We start from the raw sequence: 19,261 nt of genomic DNA, 5'->3' as shown, positions 1-19,261 counted from the left end.
GGAGGTAGTACAAATTGGGTGGAAAGGTCCGGAAGGAGATTGGATAATGCTCAATACCGATGGTGCTAGTAGGTGCGGTAGCACTGCTGGATGCGGGGGACTGCTAAGAAACTCGGGTGCTCAATGGCTCGGGGGTTTCTCACATCATTTGGGTCGGTGTAATGCATACATTGCAGAGCTGTGGGGGGTCTTTGATGGTCTCACGTTTGCATATGATAGAGGTTTCAAAAAGATTGCGCTGCATATCGACTCTAATGTTGTGGTACACACTCTTCAAAGCGACAAGGATGGAAGTGTTGTTGGATGGAGAATTATTCAAGAAATTAGACGGTTACTTGGTATGGATTGGGAAGTTAAGATTTGTCACTCTTATCGTGAATCAAATGCTTGTGCTGATGCTCTTACTAATTTGGGGTGTGATCATGAGCCGGGGATGCGTGTGTATGAGCAATGTCCTGTGAGTCTGAGCTCATTGTTGTTAGCTGATGTTATGGGGATAACTACCCCTAGAGTCATCTCTCTGTAGTTTCTTTTCTTTTAGGCTTTGGCCCCTTTTGTATCAAAAAAAAAATAAAAAATGAATGAGCAATTAAACACAAAAGCTAAAACAAGTAAAAGCGATAAAGAAAACGATGAAATTGTTTACCTAGTTCGGTTAAAACCAACCTACTCTGGGGGAGAGAGACACTCTCCGTTCCACTATCAAACTTGTTCTTGATTACAAAGATTCAATACAAAAAAAGTTGCAAGAAATAGATTTTCCCTATTTCTATCATTTTCCCAAATATCTTCTCGTGACCAAGAGATTTCAATGACAATGATTACAAGGTGAAAGAAAAGAGATCCAAACACTAGGAATAACCCAAGATAAACCCTCTTGATTCTAGACTTAATATTGCATCAAAAACCCTTGAAAAAACACTTTTCAATTCAACCTTGCGGCTGCAAAATCTGTTTCTGCATTTTTATACGGCAAGGCTGCGCCTTGCGCCCAGGATGCTGCGCCTTGCGCAGCTTGCAGAAGCCAAAACCAAAATCTGCTGTTACCGTGCCTTGCGCTAGTGGCAGATCAAAGGCAACTTCCAACAGAAGTAAAACCTACCAAGCTAAGATTCTACACTAAACTAAGGAAGACAATAAAACTACACTACAAAATAAAAGATAAACATTGATTTTCATTCATTGATTAAATGTGACAAAGGGATATAAATATATACTGCTAAAGATCATAAAATAAGAGGGTTACGATCAATAAAGCCCAACTAAACAATTTAAAGACTACAAGACTAATAGTATTATTTAATTAACTAAATTAACCTCTAAGATCCTATCAACATCATTGCAATATAATAAATAAACTAAATTCTTAAACTTATTGATGTCTTGTCCGGATGTAGAAAGCAGCTAAACCAAAAAAATTGCTTTGTTGTAGAATTAGTATAACTTATATACATATTCATATGGCTATTTCATGGAAAACACCATTTTTATGCATTGTTTCAATGTTTTCATATAGAGTATATCTTCTATACGTGTCATGAAAAATAGAGTATATTTCTCATAAAAAAACAGAATAAAACAGAGCAAGAGTTGCTACTATTTATAACTTAATATATCTTCTCCTATACTTCCTCCGTCCTATAATATAAGCAAAAAAAATATTTTCACACTTATAAAGAAAAGTAAAATATGATAATTTGAAGTATGATTTTTTGTGTTTTTCTTGAATAAGTTTCAATGAAAGATGAAAAAAGAATTTTTATTAGTTATTGATTATGAAAAATAGAAGAGAAAGAGTAAATTAAATGCAATTTGCATTTAATTTTAAGAGAATAAGTAAAAGTAAATCTTGAAAATGACATAAGTTGGTTCTATCAACAGCTCAGACTTGTTTCTCATTGCCGACTGTTTTCCTTTACTCGAGGAACTCGACCTTAGTAACCCCAGGAAAGGCGTAAGTCGCAGAAGCTTACGCCATGGATTAGAGACTCTTTCATTGGCACTTTTCAAACTCCGCAAGGTTAATCTCTCCGGTCATAACTATATTAACAACCAAAACCTTCTCCACCTGTTTAAGAACTGTAAGCTTCTCGAAGCGGTCATCATATTTGACTGCTTCGGTTTAACCAGTGCTGGCATTTCTTCTTCTCTCCGCGAGAGACCAACTTTGAGGTCTTTATCCCTTTCAGATAGTTACGAGCAGTTAGACTATGATGAAAGACTAAATTCACATTTCATTGACTCATTAGTGAGTTTGAAGGGTTTGACTTGCATTGATTTGACACGTTTGCAGATTTCAGATGAGTTGCTCTACTCTATTGCAAGAAACACTTTTCAGATCATTGATGTCATGTTTGCTTGCATTCTAAATGTTGCCTGCTAAAGTTTAAACTTTAAAATGTAAGATGTTGCTTGCATTCTAAATATTGATCCTTGATCATTAATAAGAAGTCCTGACATAGAAAATCACTTACATGTCCTTTTTATAACTTTAGAAGCCAACCACCATAGTCATTATCCCATTAATTCCATAATTACTTTTAGTTTTTTATACAAATTAATTAGCAATACTTCTTCTAATTTGACACAAAAAAAAAATCTAATTTGAATAGGAGATTTTAAATTTAATTAATAAGATAATTAAATTTAGGAACTAATCTTTTTAATAAGTAGGAACTAATCTCTTGCAGCCAATTTAGGAACCAATCTGCAAAATATATGCATTTAGTTACTATACTGAGTCATAATAACACTCAATTTTAGACTATCATCATCTTATTACACCATATCACTCAATTGAAATTAACAGAAAAACAATGGCAGGAGATTACTACTTACCACAAGAGTGTTGGGAGTGTGTCATCAGATTCCTCAACACTGATGACGACGACCGCAATTTGGAGCCTCTTTCGCTTGTTTCCAAACAGTTGTTCTCCATCATCAACCGTGTCCGAATCTCTCTCACCTTCTATAAGCAGAACATCACCATCTCCAATGACCGTGGCCTCCGATTCTCTTGCTCCCTCCCTGATACAATCCTTTGTCGCCTCTTCCAAAGGTTCACCAACCTCACCTCCCTCAACTTCACTTATTTCCGCGGTGACCTCAACAAGGTTCTCCTTCAAATCTCTTTTTTCCCTTTAAACCTCAAATCATTAAACCTCTCTAACCACTCCACCATTCCCCAAAATGGGTTGCGAGCTTTGTCGCAAAAGATTACAACAGTGACCTCTCTCACTTGTTCCCACATTATTTTTATACATAAATATGACTTTTATATCATTGTTGATTGTTATCCTTTTCTTGAAGAACTCGACCTCAGCTTTCCAAAACATATTGATAAAAATACTAATATATTGCCATCAGAACTTCCCAAGCTTCGGAAAGTTAATCTCTCAGGTAATTACATTTGTTAATTTTTAGTTTGTTATTTTGTTATCTTATCACTCTTAATCCTATGTCCGTCGCTCTCCTAAATCATCAAGAAACCTCTAATTTTATTAATCTCTTAGGTGATTACTACATCGACGACTCGTTCCTTTTCAATCTCTGCAAGAATTGTAAGTTTCTTGAAGAGGTTACTGTGCTTGATAGCAAAAACTTAACTCATGCTGGCATTGATTCCGCGATCCGCGAGAGACCTAATTTGAAGTCTTTATCCATTTCTTTCTCTAAGAATGTGGGAAGGATGTATGTTAAGTCAGAGTTGATTAATTCTCTAAAGTGTTTGAAGGGTTTGACTTGTCTTAATTTGTCTTTTTCGTGTATATCCGATAAAATGTTGTCATCTCTTGCAGAAAAAGGCCTTCCTTTAAAGAAACTAGTACTCAAACATTGTAGTGACTATAGTTATGCTGGAATATTTTGCCTGTTATCAAAGTATCAATTTGTACAACATTTGGATCTTCAATATAGCTCATTTTTAAATGATGATCATGTCGCAGAGTTGTCTTCATTTCTTCGTTATTTGGCGTCTATAAACCTTAGTGAGTGTAGTATGCTCACTGAATCATCATTATTTGCACTCGTTAGGAATTGTCGTTTCCTAAATGAGATCAGAATGGAATATACAAGTATTGGAAATTTGTGTGAAGAGAATCATGGTTTTGTTGTGAACACTCAAGTGAAGTCTCTCCATTTGGCACACAATTCATTGATGAAGATAGAAAACATCAAAAAATTTGCTTCCATTTGCCCAAACTTGCGGGTGCTTGACATGAGTTATTGCTTTCGCATATCTGAAGGTATTGTTGAAGTTTTAAGACGTTGGCAAATTATGGATTTGATTTTGAACTTGGCATCATGTCCAAGAATAAATCTACTTGGGACAAACTTTCAATTTACCAAATTGGAGGTGTTGAATTTGTCAAATTCAGAAGTTGATAATAAAACACTACATGTTATCTCAAAGAGTTGTTGTCGACTACTACAACTGGACTTGGAACATTGTTATCATATCACTGACAAGGGAGTAAGAAAAGCAATATTAAACTTCTCACAAATTAGAGAGATAAATTTGCGGCATTGTCATAGCGTGGATCCTAATGTTGATTCTTGGACGACGATTGTACTTTCAAGGCCATCATTGAGAAAGATAATGACTCCTCGTATATTTCCTAGTTGCAAGAAATGGAAACCCGCGTTGGATCATGGATGTCTTGTTTGTTAGTTTTTTTTATTTTTTTTTGGGAAAATGTTTGCTAGTAAAGTGCTAAAACATTGATTTGAATTTTATCTCTTTAGTGAAAGTTGTCTTGCATAGTAAGGCATGATTTGATCTTTAACTCTTTCAAGTTGTAAACTGTCATCATATGCAAACAGCATGACGTACTTATGGTCAAGAACAAATGCAACAGCGTTCTGGAATAAACACACATTTTTTGTTTCGAGCGGCAAAAAACATATTCGGGAATTACATTTACACGGGAAGTTATCTTCGTTTTTATAATAAGGACGTCAGTGTTGGATGGAACTTCCGGTGAATGATACAGTCTGATTTGAGGGGTTAGGTTAAGTTCAGTCTGACATATAAGTGAGACAAAATCAAGGAAGAAGAAATCCCTTACACCCATGCTGCCAATGAGGGCTTTAAAAAGTATGACACAAGAATCTTATCCATGAAATATATAATTCAAGACAAAGCAATGAAAAAGCAATACAACTTTAATTTAACATATAACACCAAACTGCTTGCATTTCATTGTACATTAAATAAAAATCTTACACCATAGCTTAGGTAATTATAATGCACTAACAGATGAGCAAACACACATTTAAAAGTAAACTAACATCTTTGAGAAGTAAATCTAGAAACAAAAAATATCTTACATTTACGAATTCAAAATTCAACAGAATACTGGAAAATATGACGTCCCCGATGCCAGAAGAGTTCCCTTTTTTTGTCACTTAAACAATAATCAGGTGGAGCAAATATCTTTCTCAGCGATGGCCTTGAATCTACCATATTGTCAACAATATCAGCACACACGTTATAACAATATGCCAAATTGATCTCTCTGAGTTGTGTGCAGTTCTCTACCACATGTTTCACTCCCTTATGTGTAACACTCTTACAACTTTCCAATAACAATTGCAAAAGCCCACAAAAATTCTTTGAGATTACGTAAAGTGTTTCATCATCAACACGTGTATCTGATAAGTTCAACACCTCCAACATGGGAACTTCAAAGTTCAATATATTTAAGTTCAAATGTCTAATCTTACAACATCTCTTTAAGTTCAAATGTCTAATCTTACAACATCTCTTTAAAACTTGACAAATACCTTCTTCAGATATGTAATCGCAATTGCTCAAATCAAGCAGCTGCAAATTGGGGGAAATAGAAGCAAACTTTATGAGGCTTTCATCTTTTAAAAATGAACTGCGAGCCAAATAAAGATACTTTAACTCAGGGTTCAAAACAAAATTTATCAAAGAATTATGCTTTTTGATGATTTTTCCAATATTTGTGTCCTCCATTCTGATATTAGTAAGTGAAGGACAGTTCTTAACAAGTGCAAACAAGGTTGAAACTGTGAGACGCCGACACTCGCTAAGGTCTATAGACACCAAATCAGCAAGAAATATAGACAACTTGACAATGTGGTGATCATAAAGAAACTTAGCACGTCGAAGATTTAAATGTTGTATACGTTGGCACTTGGATAACAAAGAAAAGACTCCAGCATAACTATAGCCTAGGCAATATTGAAGGATAAACCTTCTCAAAGGAAGGTCTCCCATTGCAATAGAGGAAAGCAACTCATCCGAAATATTTTGACACGATAAATCAAGACAAGTTAAGCCCTTTAAACTTACCAATGAGTCAATAAAGTGTGAACTAATTATGTTGTTATAATAATAACTCCATTTAAAAGAGAGAGACCTCAAAGTTGGTCTCTGGCAGATGGCAGAAGCAATGCCATCTTGAGTTAAGTTGCAAGGCTACATCACAACCTCTTCCAGAAACTCACAATTCTTACACAAGTGCAAAAGCAACGAGTTATTGTTTATGTTGTAAAAAGCATGATCAGAGAGAATAATCTTGCGAAGTTTAGGAAGCGCGATTAACTTCGTCTCCACCCCAACCTGAATTCTTGTAGAATATGTAGCGTTGTGCTGCAGATGAAGTTCTTCAAGTAAAGGGAAACAATCGGAGATAAGAACACAATGATTGTTACTGAGATCAGCAATGTTGGAACATGTGAGAGAGATCAAAGTTGTAATCTTTCTAGACAAAGCTCGCAACCCTTCTGTGGGGAATGTGGAACAGTCTGATAGTTTGAGCGATTTAAGTTTGAAAGGGAATTTGGAAATTTGGCAGAGAAGGGCGTTAAGGTCACCTTCGAAGCTTGTGATATGGAGGGAGGTGAGGTTGGGGAACCTGTGGAATAAAATCGGGATGAACAGGAGTGTTGGGTCAGATATAGTGAAAGAGGATCGAAGACGGTTAGTGATGGAGAGAAAGTATTTGGAAGTGAGGGAAAGAGGCTCTAAGTAGTGGTGGTTGTAGTAGTCACCATCGACGAGGAATGTGCAGATGGATTCCCAACAGTCATCAGGTAAATAAGAAGAATTTCTTGTAGTTCTCTGCCTTTTCATTGTGAAGGAGTTTGTTTTGCTGTTGTTGGAGTTCTCTTCTTACGTGGGTGCCGCCAGGGTTCACGTTAGGTTAGGTTAAATTTGGAGCACCCTATGTGGTTTAGATTTTGGTTTTGGTCAAACTCAATCAAATATGACCCACTTACACCCATAAACAAAAGATGACTCTGCTGATATCACAGAGACTAAAATAAAGATTAACCGTATGTTAAATTTACTGGAAAAACAAAGTGTGTCAAAAAAAATAAAAAATTATTGGCGGATTATAATGAGGATATAATAGGTAGAAAATGGGCAAAAATATGACTCATGTTAATTTTTTTTTTTTAGTCTTGTTAAAATTTGAATCTTTATTTGTTAACATTAACATTGAGTTCAGATATCATCAAATAGAGGGAACCTGCAATCGTTAACATTATATTATACTAGTGGCTAGATAGGGTGTGTTCCGCGTCTGTATGTGTCTAATTGTCTATTATGCAAACTTATGTAAAAAAAAACTCTTATATTATGGTGAGTTTGTTAATAAAAGATTTTTTTCTGCTAAAAAAACATATAATGAGTTTGTTAATAAAATATTTTTGTTGCTAATAAAAAAAGAAAGAGATACACACTCTTGAGTCTCATTCTGTGAAAAGAAAGAGAGATTAGAAATTTGAGGAGATAACCGGAGAGATAAACACCACACCGGTGAGGATGAGAGGAACCAAATCCCATTTTAACCAAAAATAAACAAAAGTGAATGTAAAACCAAAATAAGAACCAAAACTACTCATTTCTTAACTAATTAACTTAAAAGACATCCATTACTTTCAACAAATGGTTCCTTAATCCATTTATTTTTTTCTATCAACAATTTTTATCCTTGAAACCTTTCCTAATCATTTTCTTTGTTAGGACTCTCGCTATTCATCATATTTGGTCCGACTGTCGTTGAAAATAATTTCAAGAGTCAATATAGTTTCCAAGGCATGCACTGCAGGATCAAAAGCAAACGTATAAATTAACACACAAAACACAACGCCTGAAACAACACTGGCAATACTAAATATATGTTTTTCATTATAATATTTCTTCTCAATCACCTTAAATATCTATATTAACACACATGATGAACTAACTATTATTCTCGTAGACGATAAATCAAGACAAGTTAAGCCCTTCAAACTTACCAACAAGTCAAACAAATGTGAACAATGTTGTCATGGATTCGATGAGTACAAGCTCGTTCTAAAAATTGGACTCTGGCAGGTGTGAGAAAGAATTTCATCACGAGATAAGGCCGATGGGCAATTCATCACCGCAAAGTCTTCAAGAAACTCACAATTCTTACACATGTCCAAAATCATTGAGTTGTTAAATTCAAAAAAAAAAAAAAAACCAAAACCAGAGAAATTAATCTTGCGAAGTTTAGGAAGCGCGGATAACATTGCCTTCACCCCAGCCTTAATAGTTAATACTGTGAGAAGGTCTAAAGTCATTATGCAGTTCAAGTTCTTCAAGAAAAGGGAAACATTCGGATATAACAATGAAGTGATCGTTATGGAAAACAGAAATGTCACGACATGTGAGAGAGGTCAAAGTTGTTGTAATATTTTTGGACAAAGCTCGTAACCCTTTTGCAGGGAAGATGGAATTGTAATAGAGTTTGAGCGATTTGAGTTTGAATGGGAAATTAGAAATTTTGCATAGAAGGGTGTTAAGGTTACTTTCATTGGAAATGAACTAGAGGGAGGTGAGGTTGGGGAACCTGTGGAATAGAGTCTGGATGGAAGGGAGTGTTGCATTGGATATGTTCTTATTTTTTTTACACGTATAAAATATAGAAAGGGCTGTTTACCAAAAAAATATATATATATATCTATACCTATATATAGAGGATACAAAAGTTTGGTGTCAGACTTTTCATAATACCAACAATATTTTGATTTTTTTAGTAGCAGCAAAAAAAAAATTATTAACAAACTCATCATAACATAAGACACATATTTAAATCTTTTATTAATAAACTTATCATAACATAAAACATGTCTTCTTTTTTTACATAAGTTAGAGACAGCAGGTGCGGAACGTGCCTGTCTGGCCCGCTAGTATATAAAAAGGGATTGTTGTAGTTGTTGTTGCGAAGAAAATTCGAGAGTTTGAGAGAATTTCTTGTCTCTGCCTCAAACGATTCGAGAAGGAGAAGGTATTGAGGGTTTATTAGGGTAGATTTCGTTAAGTGTGTGTCAGTCATGTGTGGTTTTCTTCTTCTCATCTACTTCTAATATCCAATATAATAAAATTTATTTTATATGTTGTAATTGTACTCTATTAAAAATATATGGATAAATAAAAGATAGGAACAAAATAAAAATACGAATTTATCCATAAAAATAACAACAAAAAAGAAATAATAAAAGATTATACAAAGTTTAGTAAAAAAAACCGAATTATAGAATAAAATAGAAACAATAAAAAGATTATATAAAGTTTAGACATAAAAAGATAAAGTTTTGTAAAAAAAATCTAATACTAATCTATATGGGAGAGCGTGTTCTAACAATCAACATGTGTTTATACCATTTGCATTTGACACGTTAGGTTTCCTATCACCAGATGCTATGAATATTTTGAAAAGAGTTCAAAGAGTAACAATGTGGTGTCTCATAGGTCTCTAGATGTAGTATTTAAGCGGATTGGTTTTGTCATCCAAAAAGGGTTAGCGGCGCAGCTTGTTGCTCGTTTGCCCTCCATTTAAATGTAATTATCCTATATATATATATATATATATATATATATATATATATATATATATATATATATATATATATATATATATATATATATATATATATATATATATATATATATATATATATATATATATATATATATATATATAATATTAAAAATAATTACTATCAAGTTACCTAATTTGTGAATTTACCCTAATGTGAAAATCCATACGAAAAGTGATATTGTGATCTCTGAGGTCAAGTTCTTCAAAGAAATGAAAACAATAAGATATAAGAGTGAGGTCTTCGTAATAGATAGAATCAATGTTGGAACAAATGAGAGAGGTCAAAGTTAGAAAGCTCGTAACCCCTTTGCAGGAAAGGTGGATTGGTTGGAGATATTGAGTGATCTGATGTTTAATCATAAACAAGATTTGATAGAGAAGTGTGTTGAGGTTACCGCGGAAGCAGGTGAGGTCGAGGGATGTGAGATTGGTGAACTTTTTAAAGAGGTAATGAAGAAAATTAAAGGGCATGTTGGATGACATATAGCACCGTTTGAAATAATTTATTTTTGAGCTTATGCAAAACAATTCGTGCAAATAAATAAATTTTTATGTTAATTTATAAGTTCTTACTAAGAAAACCTGTATTTTCATAAGCTAAAAATACATAAAAACTTGTTTATTTGCATAAACTTAAAAATAAACTATTTCAAACGAGCTCATGACGAAAGAGAATCGAAGACAGATGGTGATAGAGAAAAACCATTTAGAGATGACGGAGAGAGATTGAAAGTAGCGGTGGTTGTCATTGTCGTGATCGTGGCTGAGGAATCAACTCATTCCGTAAATAAAAATCTACAGAATATAATCTAGCAAAGATAATTCTTTGGCAAATTCGTCATTTGTCAGCTAATGAGAGTGTTTATAGCTTTTTAAATTTCCTATTAATAGTTTTTTGGGTAGTAACAAAGAAGTCTGCAATGTTCCAAAAAGAAAAACAAAGAAGTCTGCAAGAGTCTATTATCTTCACCCTCAAATCTTACAAAGAAGGTAATGGGTTTGTTTGTTGCAACTTTAACGAAATGGATTTTTTCTTTGTATTTCTGAAAATAGATTTTATAAACTCGTTTTTCAAAATATTACAAGTTTTTTTTATATTTAATTTTTCTAAATTGAAACATTAATTTTGACATCATATAACATAAACATACATTATTGAAGATCAAAACATAGTCAAAATCTCAAGTTTTTCAAAAAGTTATATTTCAAAAATGATTTTTATGAAAATCTATTTAAAATAGATTCAAAATTAATTGATTTTTTAAAATTTTGAAATCCAAAATAACATTTTAAGAATAACCATTCAAACCAAATTTTCATTTGAAGCTTTTATGAAAAGTTTCTTTGTAAATTTTTTTGCATAAAATTATATTACACTATGAGAATTTATTTTTAAAAAATCTATAACAAACAAGCCCAACATTTTCATTTCATGATGCTTTAACAATATAATATATATGACTGATTCATGTGAAAACAATGATATTGTGAGAAACGAAAACAAATAATCCCAACCATTAAATTGGGCTCAAGCGTATCATGTTTAAGCTTAATTAAGCTAATAACTTCTCTGGACAGGATCTCATGCAACATGGAGTTTATAATCAAAATTTGTTTTCCCTATGCTAACAGAAGTTGTTTTAGAACAATGAGTAACAAGCTTACAAATGATGTCAAGAAATTAAATTTAGTGAATCACCAATTAGGGGTTTGAAGTACAAAAATAAAAAGCATCCAAAATAAAAGGGCTTCAAAAAACAAATAGTCAAATGAAACTTTCAAACAACATGAGAAACAAAGTTTGATTAACACACACGAACAATTTATAACTATTAGCTTAGACAACAAATCAAGACAAGTTAAGCCCTTCAAACTTACCCCACGAGTCAATAAAGTGTGAACTAATGTTGTCATGGATAGCTCGTTCCAAAAATTGAACTCTGGCAGGTGTCGGAAACAATGTCGTCACGAGATAAGGACGATGGGCAATTCATTATCACAAAGTCTTCAAGAAGCTCACTTTTTTATTTATTTTTTTGTTAAATTCCGAAAAACCAAAACCAGAGAGGCTAATCTTGCGAAGTTTAGGAAGCGCGGATACCATTGCCTCCACCCCAGCCTTAATACTATGAAAAGGTTTTTCGTCATTATGTAGTTCAAGTTCTTCAAGAAAAGGGAAACATTCGGATATAACAATGAAGTGATCGTTATGGAAAACAGAAATGTGACGACAGGTGAGAGAGGTCAAAGTTGTAATATTTTCGGACAAAGCTCGTAACCCTTCTGCAGGGAAGATGGGATTGCTATAGAGTTTGAGCGATTTGAGTTTGAATGGGAAATTAGAAATTTGGCAGAGAAGGTTGTTAAGGTTACTTTGGGCGGTTATGAACTCGAGGGAAGTGAGGTTGGGGAACCTTTGGAATAGAGTCGGGATGGAAGGGATTGTTGCGTTGCAGATAGTGAAAGAGGTTATGCGACGGTTTGAGATTGAGAGGAAATATTTAGAAGCGAAGAAAAATGGCTTCAACAAGTTGCGACGGTTGTGGTCGCCGTTGGTGAGGAATTTGAAGATAGATTCCCAGCAATCATCAGGTAAATAGAATTCTTCTGCTGAGATTGGTTTGGATTGAGAAGAAGATTTGAGAGAGTTCCATGTAATTCTCTGCCTTTTCATTGCGGACGAGTTCTTCTGCCGGCGACGGTGTGAGTCGTGTGACTGCAGGATTTGTGAAGAAGGTATTTCTTATTTGAGGGTTTATTTATTTTGGTCAAGTGTGATGCAACTAATCATAGAAAGTAATAAAATCTGAATAATTAATATAGAAAGATATTATACTCTGTTTTTGTACGAGAGATATGCTCTGTTCTTTTCATGGGATTGTTGTTGTTGTTGTTGTGAAGTGGATTTGAGAGTTTGAGAGAATTTCTTGTATCTGCCGCAAATGATCCGAGAAGGAGAAGGTATTTGAGGGTTTATCAGGGTAAATTTGGTTAAGTGTGTGCAGGGCCGGCCGCGACAATTTGGAGCCCTGCTCCGAATATTAAAAATGAATCTTTTAATTAAAGACACAATTTTTTTATAAAAAAAAAAATACTCTTTTAAATTATAAATAACATCGATAATATAAAAAAGAAAAATACTAAATAGTGTCTCTGAGACACTCTTTAAGCATTTCATTTAAAGACATTATTTATTTAAAAAGTGTAACATTTTAAATCCTAATGTGTCGACTTCGTGCATTTCTATAAAAATTTCACAAAAATTTAGCATTTTCTTTTTTAGAATAGTGATGCGGGTGATTGAAATTGAATTGGGAATTGTCGTTTTTGGTACATAAGCCAAGGATACCAACAAAAGAAAAGAAAAAGATAATTACCATTACACTCTTAGTACAGGAGTTGTTCCAAATTTTGCAAGAAAATCTGCAAAAATATTTTCTTTCCTATGAAAGTGATATAAGTTAACCTCCCAATTCAACCTTAAGAGTTCATGAATATTTGCAATAACAACAGCATAGCGATGAAACTTGCTTGTAAATTTAACTAAAAGCTCAATAACCAAGTAGCTGCTTGTCTTTTATATACTGCTTTACCTGATAACATTAGAGAGACAATTAATAAATGGCTTCTTGAGAAGAGGAGGATTTATTATCTACTCGTTGTTGCCTTTAGATTTGGAAGCTTAAAGTTATGAGAAAATAAAATTCTTCATCTGATGTGCTTGCCATCAAACTATTCCTAATCTTTGTTGTTTAATCATAGAAATATGTCTCAAACGAACATTTGTACTAGATGTCAAAGCCAAGAGGAAACATTGTTCCATTGTATTTGTAATTGCGTTCACGCTAGAAATGTTTGGAGAGCGTTAGGATTTATGGATATGAATTTGTGTATGAGTTTTTAACATTTGTCATTTCGTCTATTTACACACAAAAAAAACACAATTGTTGAAAAACAAAAGACGACTCTTCTAACTCGAAATCTAATGTGAAAATGTGTGTCTGCTTTTCAATGTGATGAACACATTCAGGGTTTGGCCTTAGCAATTGATTTTCCTTTCAAAGGAATCTTACTTTTCCTATTTTTCTAAAATGCAATATTGTTGAATGGTTTTTTTTATTAAAAGGCAATTGCTAAATTCCTGAGAAAATTTTGAAGAAATGTTGCGTCTACTGTTTGAAGGGTTACAAAGTTTGTTCTCAAACCTTGCACTGTATAGGTACCTGGTACCAGAAGAGTCTTCTTTATTCGGAAGTTATTTCCGAAAACATGCTAGAGTAGTAGAGGGTATCAAGAAAGACTCCAATCCAAATCAAAACAACATTGCAACATTATGTACAAATGCATCTAAATATGTACTCTAGAATGGTTCATGGAAGCTGCGAACAAGTTTTTGGCGGCTTAATTGAATTCAATTTCATTCACCTCCTTTATATCCTAAACAAAAACTTATAGGGTCATACACATACATTGCAATTTGGTTCCATTTTGGTTCCTCTCAAATTTTAGACGAGCCAAATTAGTCCTTCTATTATAACGAATCGGGAACTACTTTGTCCTCAGTATAAAAATGCGAGAGACTAAATTGTTCTGTCTGAAATTTGTGAAGGACCAAAATGGATCTCCACTCTTAATAATATTATGAATTTGAACTTTTTTGTTGATATATGTTTCCAAAAACCTTTATTTCCTTTGCAATGTTTCTTGCTTTGGGGAGGAACAAAAAAGAGAACCGGGTTTGATGATTGTTTGGCATGCAATATTGTGGTCAATTTGGAAGTCTACAAATGATTTAAGCTTTAATAATCAAGTCCAGATCGCCGAAGAGGTTGTTGATAAAGCGAAGTTGTTAGCTTCGCTTGCCCATTTTTTCTAGTCTTGAATTGTTATCAGATGATATGATGATTGAATGAGAAAATTGATACTTCCTTCGTTCCTTTTTAAATGTAGTTTTAGAATAAAACTTTCCAATCAAGAATGTGGATTGTTGGAGTTTTTTCCTATTTTACCCTCATTTTGATAAATGGAATGTAAGTTATTGAGAAAGAAAGAATTAATTTTATGAAAAATATGAAGTAGGAGTTATTGAGAGAATAAGGGTATAATTGACAAATTATATGATTAAATTATCAAAACGACACTTGAATAGTGAAAAACAAAATCTTCTAAAACGACAATAAAAAAGGAACAGAGGGAGTACATAAGATGAATTTGGTGATATTGTTATTAAAAGGGTCATGATATATAACCGGTGCCAAAAAAAAGTAAGCATCGAATACATTACTTTCAAGATTATATTATCATTTTAGCTCCTAATTAAAATTGCAAATTATAATAAGAACCTGACTACCCTTTGTAGAATCTGGCATTTGGTGATTATTGGTGAGTTTTGTCTTGATATAAAATAAGACATAAATATCAATGTTTGAATATGAAGAAACAATATACCATTATCTAACAATGATCTAAGACAATATTCATGATAGAAGAAAGGAAACAGAGTATATCTCTCATAAAAAAACAGAGTAAAACAGAGTATATCTCAAGAAAAGAAACAGAGTATATCATCCTTCTCATCAGTGATCAAGAGTCAGTATGCTTTCCAAAACATGCCCTGCAGGATCAAAAGTAACAAAGTATCATAATCACAAACTTATGCAAATAAATAAACTTTTATTTATTATTATAAGTTTTTTTTAAGGTAGTTTATGAGAAAACAGCTTATAGATACAATTTTTGTGAGTGAAAACTTATGAATTAACATAAAAATTTATTTATTTGCATAAGCTATTTTCATAAGTTAAAAAATAAGTCAAATCCAAACGGACCCCAAGAGGGAAATATAAACAGACCAACATTGGTCACTATGCAACAAAAGAGACAAAGTGTGTGAAGTGTTATTAATGCTTGTGCATAACAGAGGAAGCTAACCATCAAATAGTAGTAGTTTGTAAAAAAAACCTTTACCAAAAATATGCAAAGTTATGAATCATAGACACTCCTCAGATTAGGTGTGTCCTAAGTGTGTCCTAGTGTCGGATACGATTTAGTGCCTGACACTTATGATTATATGAAATTATGTCATTTTCTCAAATTATTATCGGTGTTGACATGTCAGTGTCACATGTTTGTTTTTGTGTTCATGCTCGTAGGAAGAAAAAAAAAACCTCAAATGTATAAGCATATACAAATTTAAACTTACTAAAGACTATAAAGTATAAACTTATGGATACAGAAACCTCAGTCACATTAAATATCAATTATTAACACATATGATGAACTAGCTTGACAAATACCTTCTTCAGATATAAAAATAAAAAAGTAATATTCTCAAAGAAGTAAATTGGAATCTGATGGAGAAGTTATGTTTCATAAACATCTTACATTTTAAACTTCAAACTTTAGTGGAAAACATGACATCCATGATCCGTGAAGTGTTTCTTCTCAATGTCACTGAAATTGGAATATGATGGAGAAGTTATCTTTCTTAATGATGGCCTTAAAAATACCATCGAGGCAACAACGTCAGCAGGCACTTTAAGACAATTCCTCAAATTGATCTCTTTGAGTTGCTTGCAGTTTTTTATCACATGTGTCACTCCATTCCCTGTGATGCGTTCACAATTTTGCAGAAACAGTTTCAAAAGCCCACAACAATTCCTTGAGATCACGCATAGTGCTTCATCATCAATATGTGTATGTGACAAGTTCAAGACCTCAAGCTTGAGAGATTCAAAGTTCAATCTATGTGGCCTCACTCTTGTACACTTAGCTAAGTTCAAATGTCTAATTTTATAACATCTACTTAAAACTTGACCAATAGATACATTAGATATGTATCTACAATGACTTAAATCTAAGAGCCGTAAATTGGAGAAAATGGAAGCAAACATCTTGAGGTCTTTATCCCTCAACCATGGGTTGTAAGTTAAACAAAGAGACTTTAATTGATGGTTTTCGATACGATCCATCAAAGAATTTGAATTCTCTGCATTCTTTTTCCCAATACATGTGAAATTCATTTTGATCTCATCAAGTGAAGGGCAATTCCGAACGACTGCACACAAGGCTGACTTTGTGAGCCGACTACACCAATTAAGATTTATAGACACCAAATTACCAAGAAACAAAGACAACTCAGCAACATATTGATCATTTAGAAAGTCGGCCATTTGAAGATCCAAATGTTGTATACCTTGACACTTGGATAACAAAGAATATAGTCCATCATAACTATAACCGGTGCAATTTTTTAGGACAAGCCTCGTCAAAGGAAGAGCTTCCCTTGCAATAGAGTAGAGCAACTCATCCGAAATTTTCAACTCTAAACAATGAATGCAAGTCAAACCCTTCAAACTCACTAATGAGTCAATGAAATGTGAAGTAAATCCTTCATCATACTGTTTGTTAGTATCTGAAAGGGATAACGACCTCAAAGTTGGTCTCTCGCGGAGAGAAGAAGCAATACCGGCAATGGTTAAACCGGAGCAGTCAGATATGATGACCTCTTTGAGATGCTTACATTTCTTTAACAAGTGGAGAAGCAATTGATCATTGATGTAGGAATGACCAGAGAGATTAACCTTGCTGAGTTTGAAAAGTGCCAATGAAAAAGTCTCTGCTCCATGGGGTAAGATTTCCCCGGGGTTACTGAAGTCGAGTTCTTCGAGTAAAGGGAAACAGTCGACAATGAGAAACAAGTCGGAGCTGTTGATGGAATCAATTTTGGAACAAGTGAGAGAGGTCAAAGTTGCAATCTTTAGGGAGAAAGCTCTTAACCCATATCTGGGAAAGGTAGGTTGGTTGGAGATATTGAGAGATGTGAGGTTCAATCGGAAACAAGAGATTTGAGAGAGAAGTGCGTCGAGGTCACCGTGGAAGCAACTGAGGTTGAGATTTGTGAGATTGGTGAATCTTTTGAAGAGGTAATGAAGAAAAGGGTGTGTTGGATTATAGACATTGAGTGAGAATTGAAGACTGTTGATGATAGAGAAAAACTGTTTGGAGACGAGGGAAAGAGACCTCGAGTAGCAATGGCTTTTATTATTGTCGTCGCTTAGGAATTTAAACACAGATTCCCAACAATCATTAGGTAAGTAAAATTGTGTTGCAGCCATTCTTTTAGTTTTAGTTTTAGGGTTTACAAACTGACAAAACCTGAATAATAATATATAATCTCAAGTTTTTTTTTTTCCTGAAGCAATAATCTCAAGTTATAAAAAATAGCAACTTTTACGGATTCTGAATATAGGAAGATGATATACTCTCTTTTTTTATGAGAGATTTTTTTACACGTGTGGAAGATATACTCTGTTTTTTTTAATTTGGATGAATTTAATTTTCCAAATCTTCTGCCATAATCAACTGAGCACCTATCGTTTTCGCATAATGGCTCTAATTTTGCGTTAAAATTTAAAAAGAAATTGACTGATTATGATGTGAAAATCGGATTTTTTACTGGTTTTTTTTTTTGTCAATTTTCTCTCATGGCCAACTATATGTTGCAGTGTCAAGAGTAACTTCAAGGAAAGACTTGAAAATATTGATAATCGATGAAAAAGGGAAGACACAGACGAAACTGAACATGTGGTTTACAAAGAAGTTTTCCATAATGTTTAGTAGTTAATTTGTAAACTGTTTATCTATATTTATCATTGTACTGAATATTATTTTTATCATCACTATATCTTGAGTTGTTTTTATTTATTCTTTTTCCAATTAATTATATTTTTTTTAATATCATATATACTGTTGTACAAAACCCGTGCGATAGCACGGTCGGTGACTAGTTAATATATAATCTCAAGTAATGACCTAAAAAATATATATAATCTCAAGTTTATAAAAAATAGCGACTTTTTGTGTAAAAAAAAAAAAAAATAGCGACTTTTACGGATTCTGAATATTGGAAGATGGTATTCTCTGTTTAAATGAGAATTATACTCTGTTCGGGTGAGTTGAAGAACAGATATGGGCAAGCTTGTGATATGTGAAAAATTTCTCATTTTAATTTTAACAAATCTAAACTATTGATTCTCCTTCAAAAAAAAAAAATTGAAGTCCTGGATTCGATCTTCAATGTCAACATTGTAAACAAAAAAAATAAATAAAAAAACTGAACTATTGATTACATTAAGGGTCGATTTGAGTTATTTTTTAGTTTATGAAAATAGTTTATGCAAATAAATAAACTTTTATGTTAATTTATAAGTTTTCACTAAAAAAATGTGTATATAAATTATTTTTTCATAAACGACCTTAAAAAGCTTGTAATAATATATAAAAACGTATTTATTTACATAAATTGTTTCGTATAAACTCAAAAATAAATCAATTCAAACAAGCCATAAATAGTACTAGCATTATTTTAATGTTTC

General features: G+C 33.1%; 2 protein-coding genes and 2 pseudogenes across 2 annotated transcripts; 1 reads left to right on the top strand and 3 right to left on the bottom strand.

Moving 5' to 3' along the window:
* Window positions 1-2,816: 2,816 nt before the first annotated feature.
* LOC123920900 (F-box/LRR-repeat protein 3-like) lies at window positions 2,817-4,669 on the top strand. The gene is made up of 2 exons (XM_045973230.1): window positions 2,817-3,399; window positions 3,513-4,669. Exons 1-2 carry the CDS (start codon window positions 2,817-2,819, stop codon window positions 4,667-4,669), a joined length of 1,740 nt encoding a protein of 579 aa, XP_045829186.1.
* Window positions 4,670-5,338: 669 nt separating this feature from the next.
* On the bottom strand, window positions 5,339-7,102 carry LOC123920898 (annotated as a pseudogene).
* Window positions 7,103-11,880: 4,778 nt separating this feature from the next.
* Window positions 11,881-12,558, bottom strand: LOC123920896. The gene has a single exon (XM_045973222.1). The coding sequence runs from the start codon at window positions 12,556-12,558 to the stop codon at window positions 11,881-11,883; it is 678 nt and encodes a 225-aa protein (XP_045829178.1).
* A 3,713-nt stretch (window positions 12,559-16,271) lies between these two features.
* On the bottom strand, window positions 16,272-18,001 carry LOC123920891 (annotated as a pseudogene).
* Window positions 18,002-19,261: the final 1,260 nt, after the last annotated feature.

Source organism: Trifolium pratense, linkage group LG4 (genome assembly GCF_020283565.1).
Source record: "Trifolium pratense cultivar HEN17-A07 linkage group LG4, ARS_RC_1.1, whole genome shotgun sequence".
Taxonomy (NCBI): domain Eukaryota; kingdom Viridiplantae; phylum Streptophyta; class Magnoliopsida; order Fabales; family Fabaceae; genus Trifolium; species Trifolium pratense.
This window is presented reverse-complemented; position numbering and strand designations above follow the sequence as displayed.

Bases quoted from the DNA above. Each gene is read 5' to 3' on its own strand.
- LOC123920900 (XM_045973230.1), top strand. From the start codon at position 2,817: ATGGCAGGAGATTACTACTTACCACAAGAGTGTTGGGAGTGTGTCATC. The intron at 3,400-3,512 runs GTAATTACATTT...TTAATCTCTTAG, and splicing joins TCGGAAAGTTAATCTCTCAG to GTGATTACTACATCGACGAC.
- LOC123920896 (XM_045973222.1), bottom strand. From the start codon at position 12,558: ATGAAAAGGCAGAGAATTACATGGAACTCTCTCAAATCTTCTTCTCAA.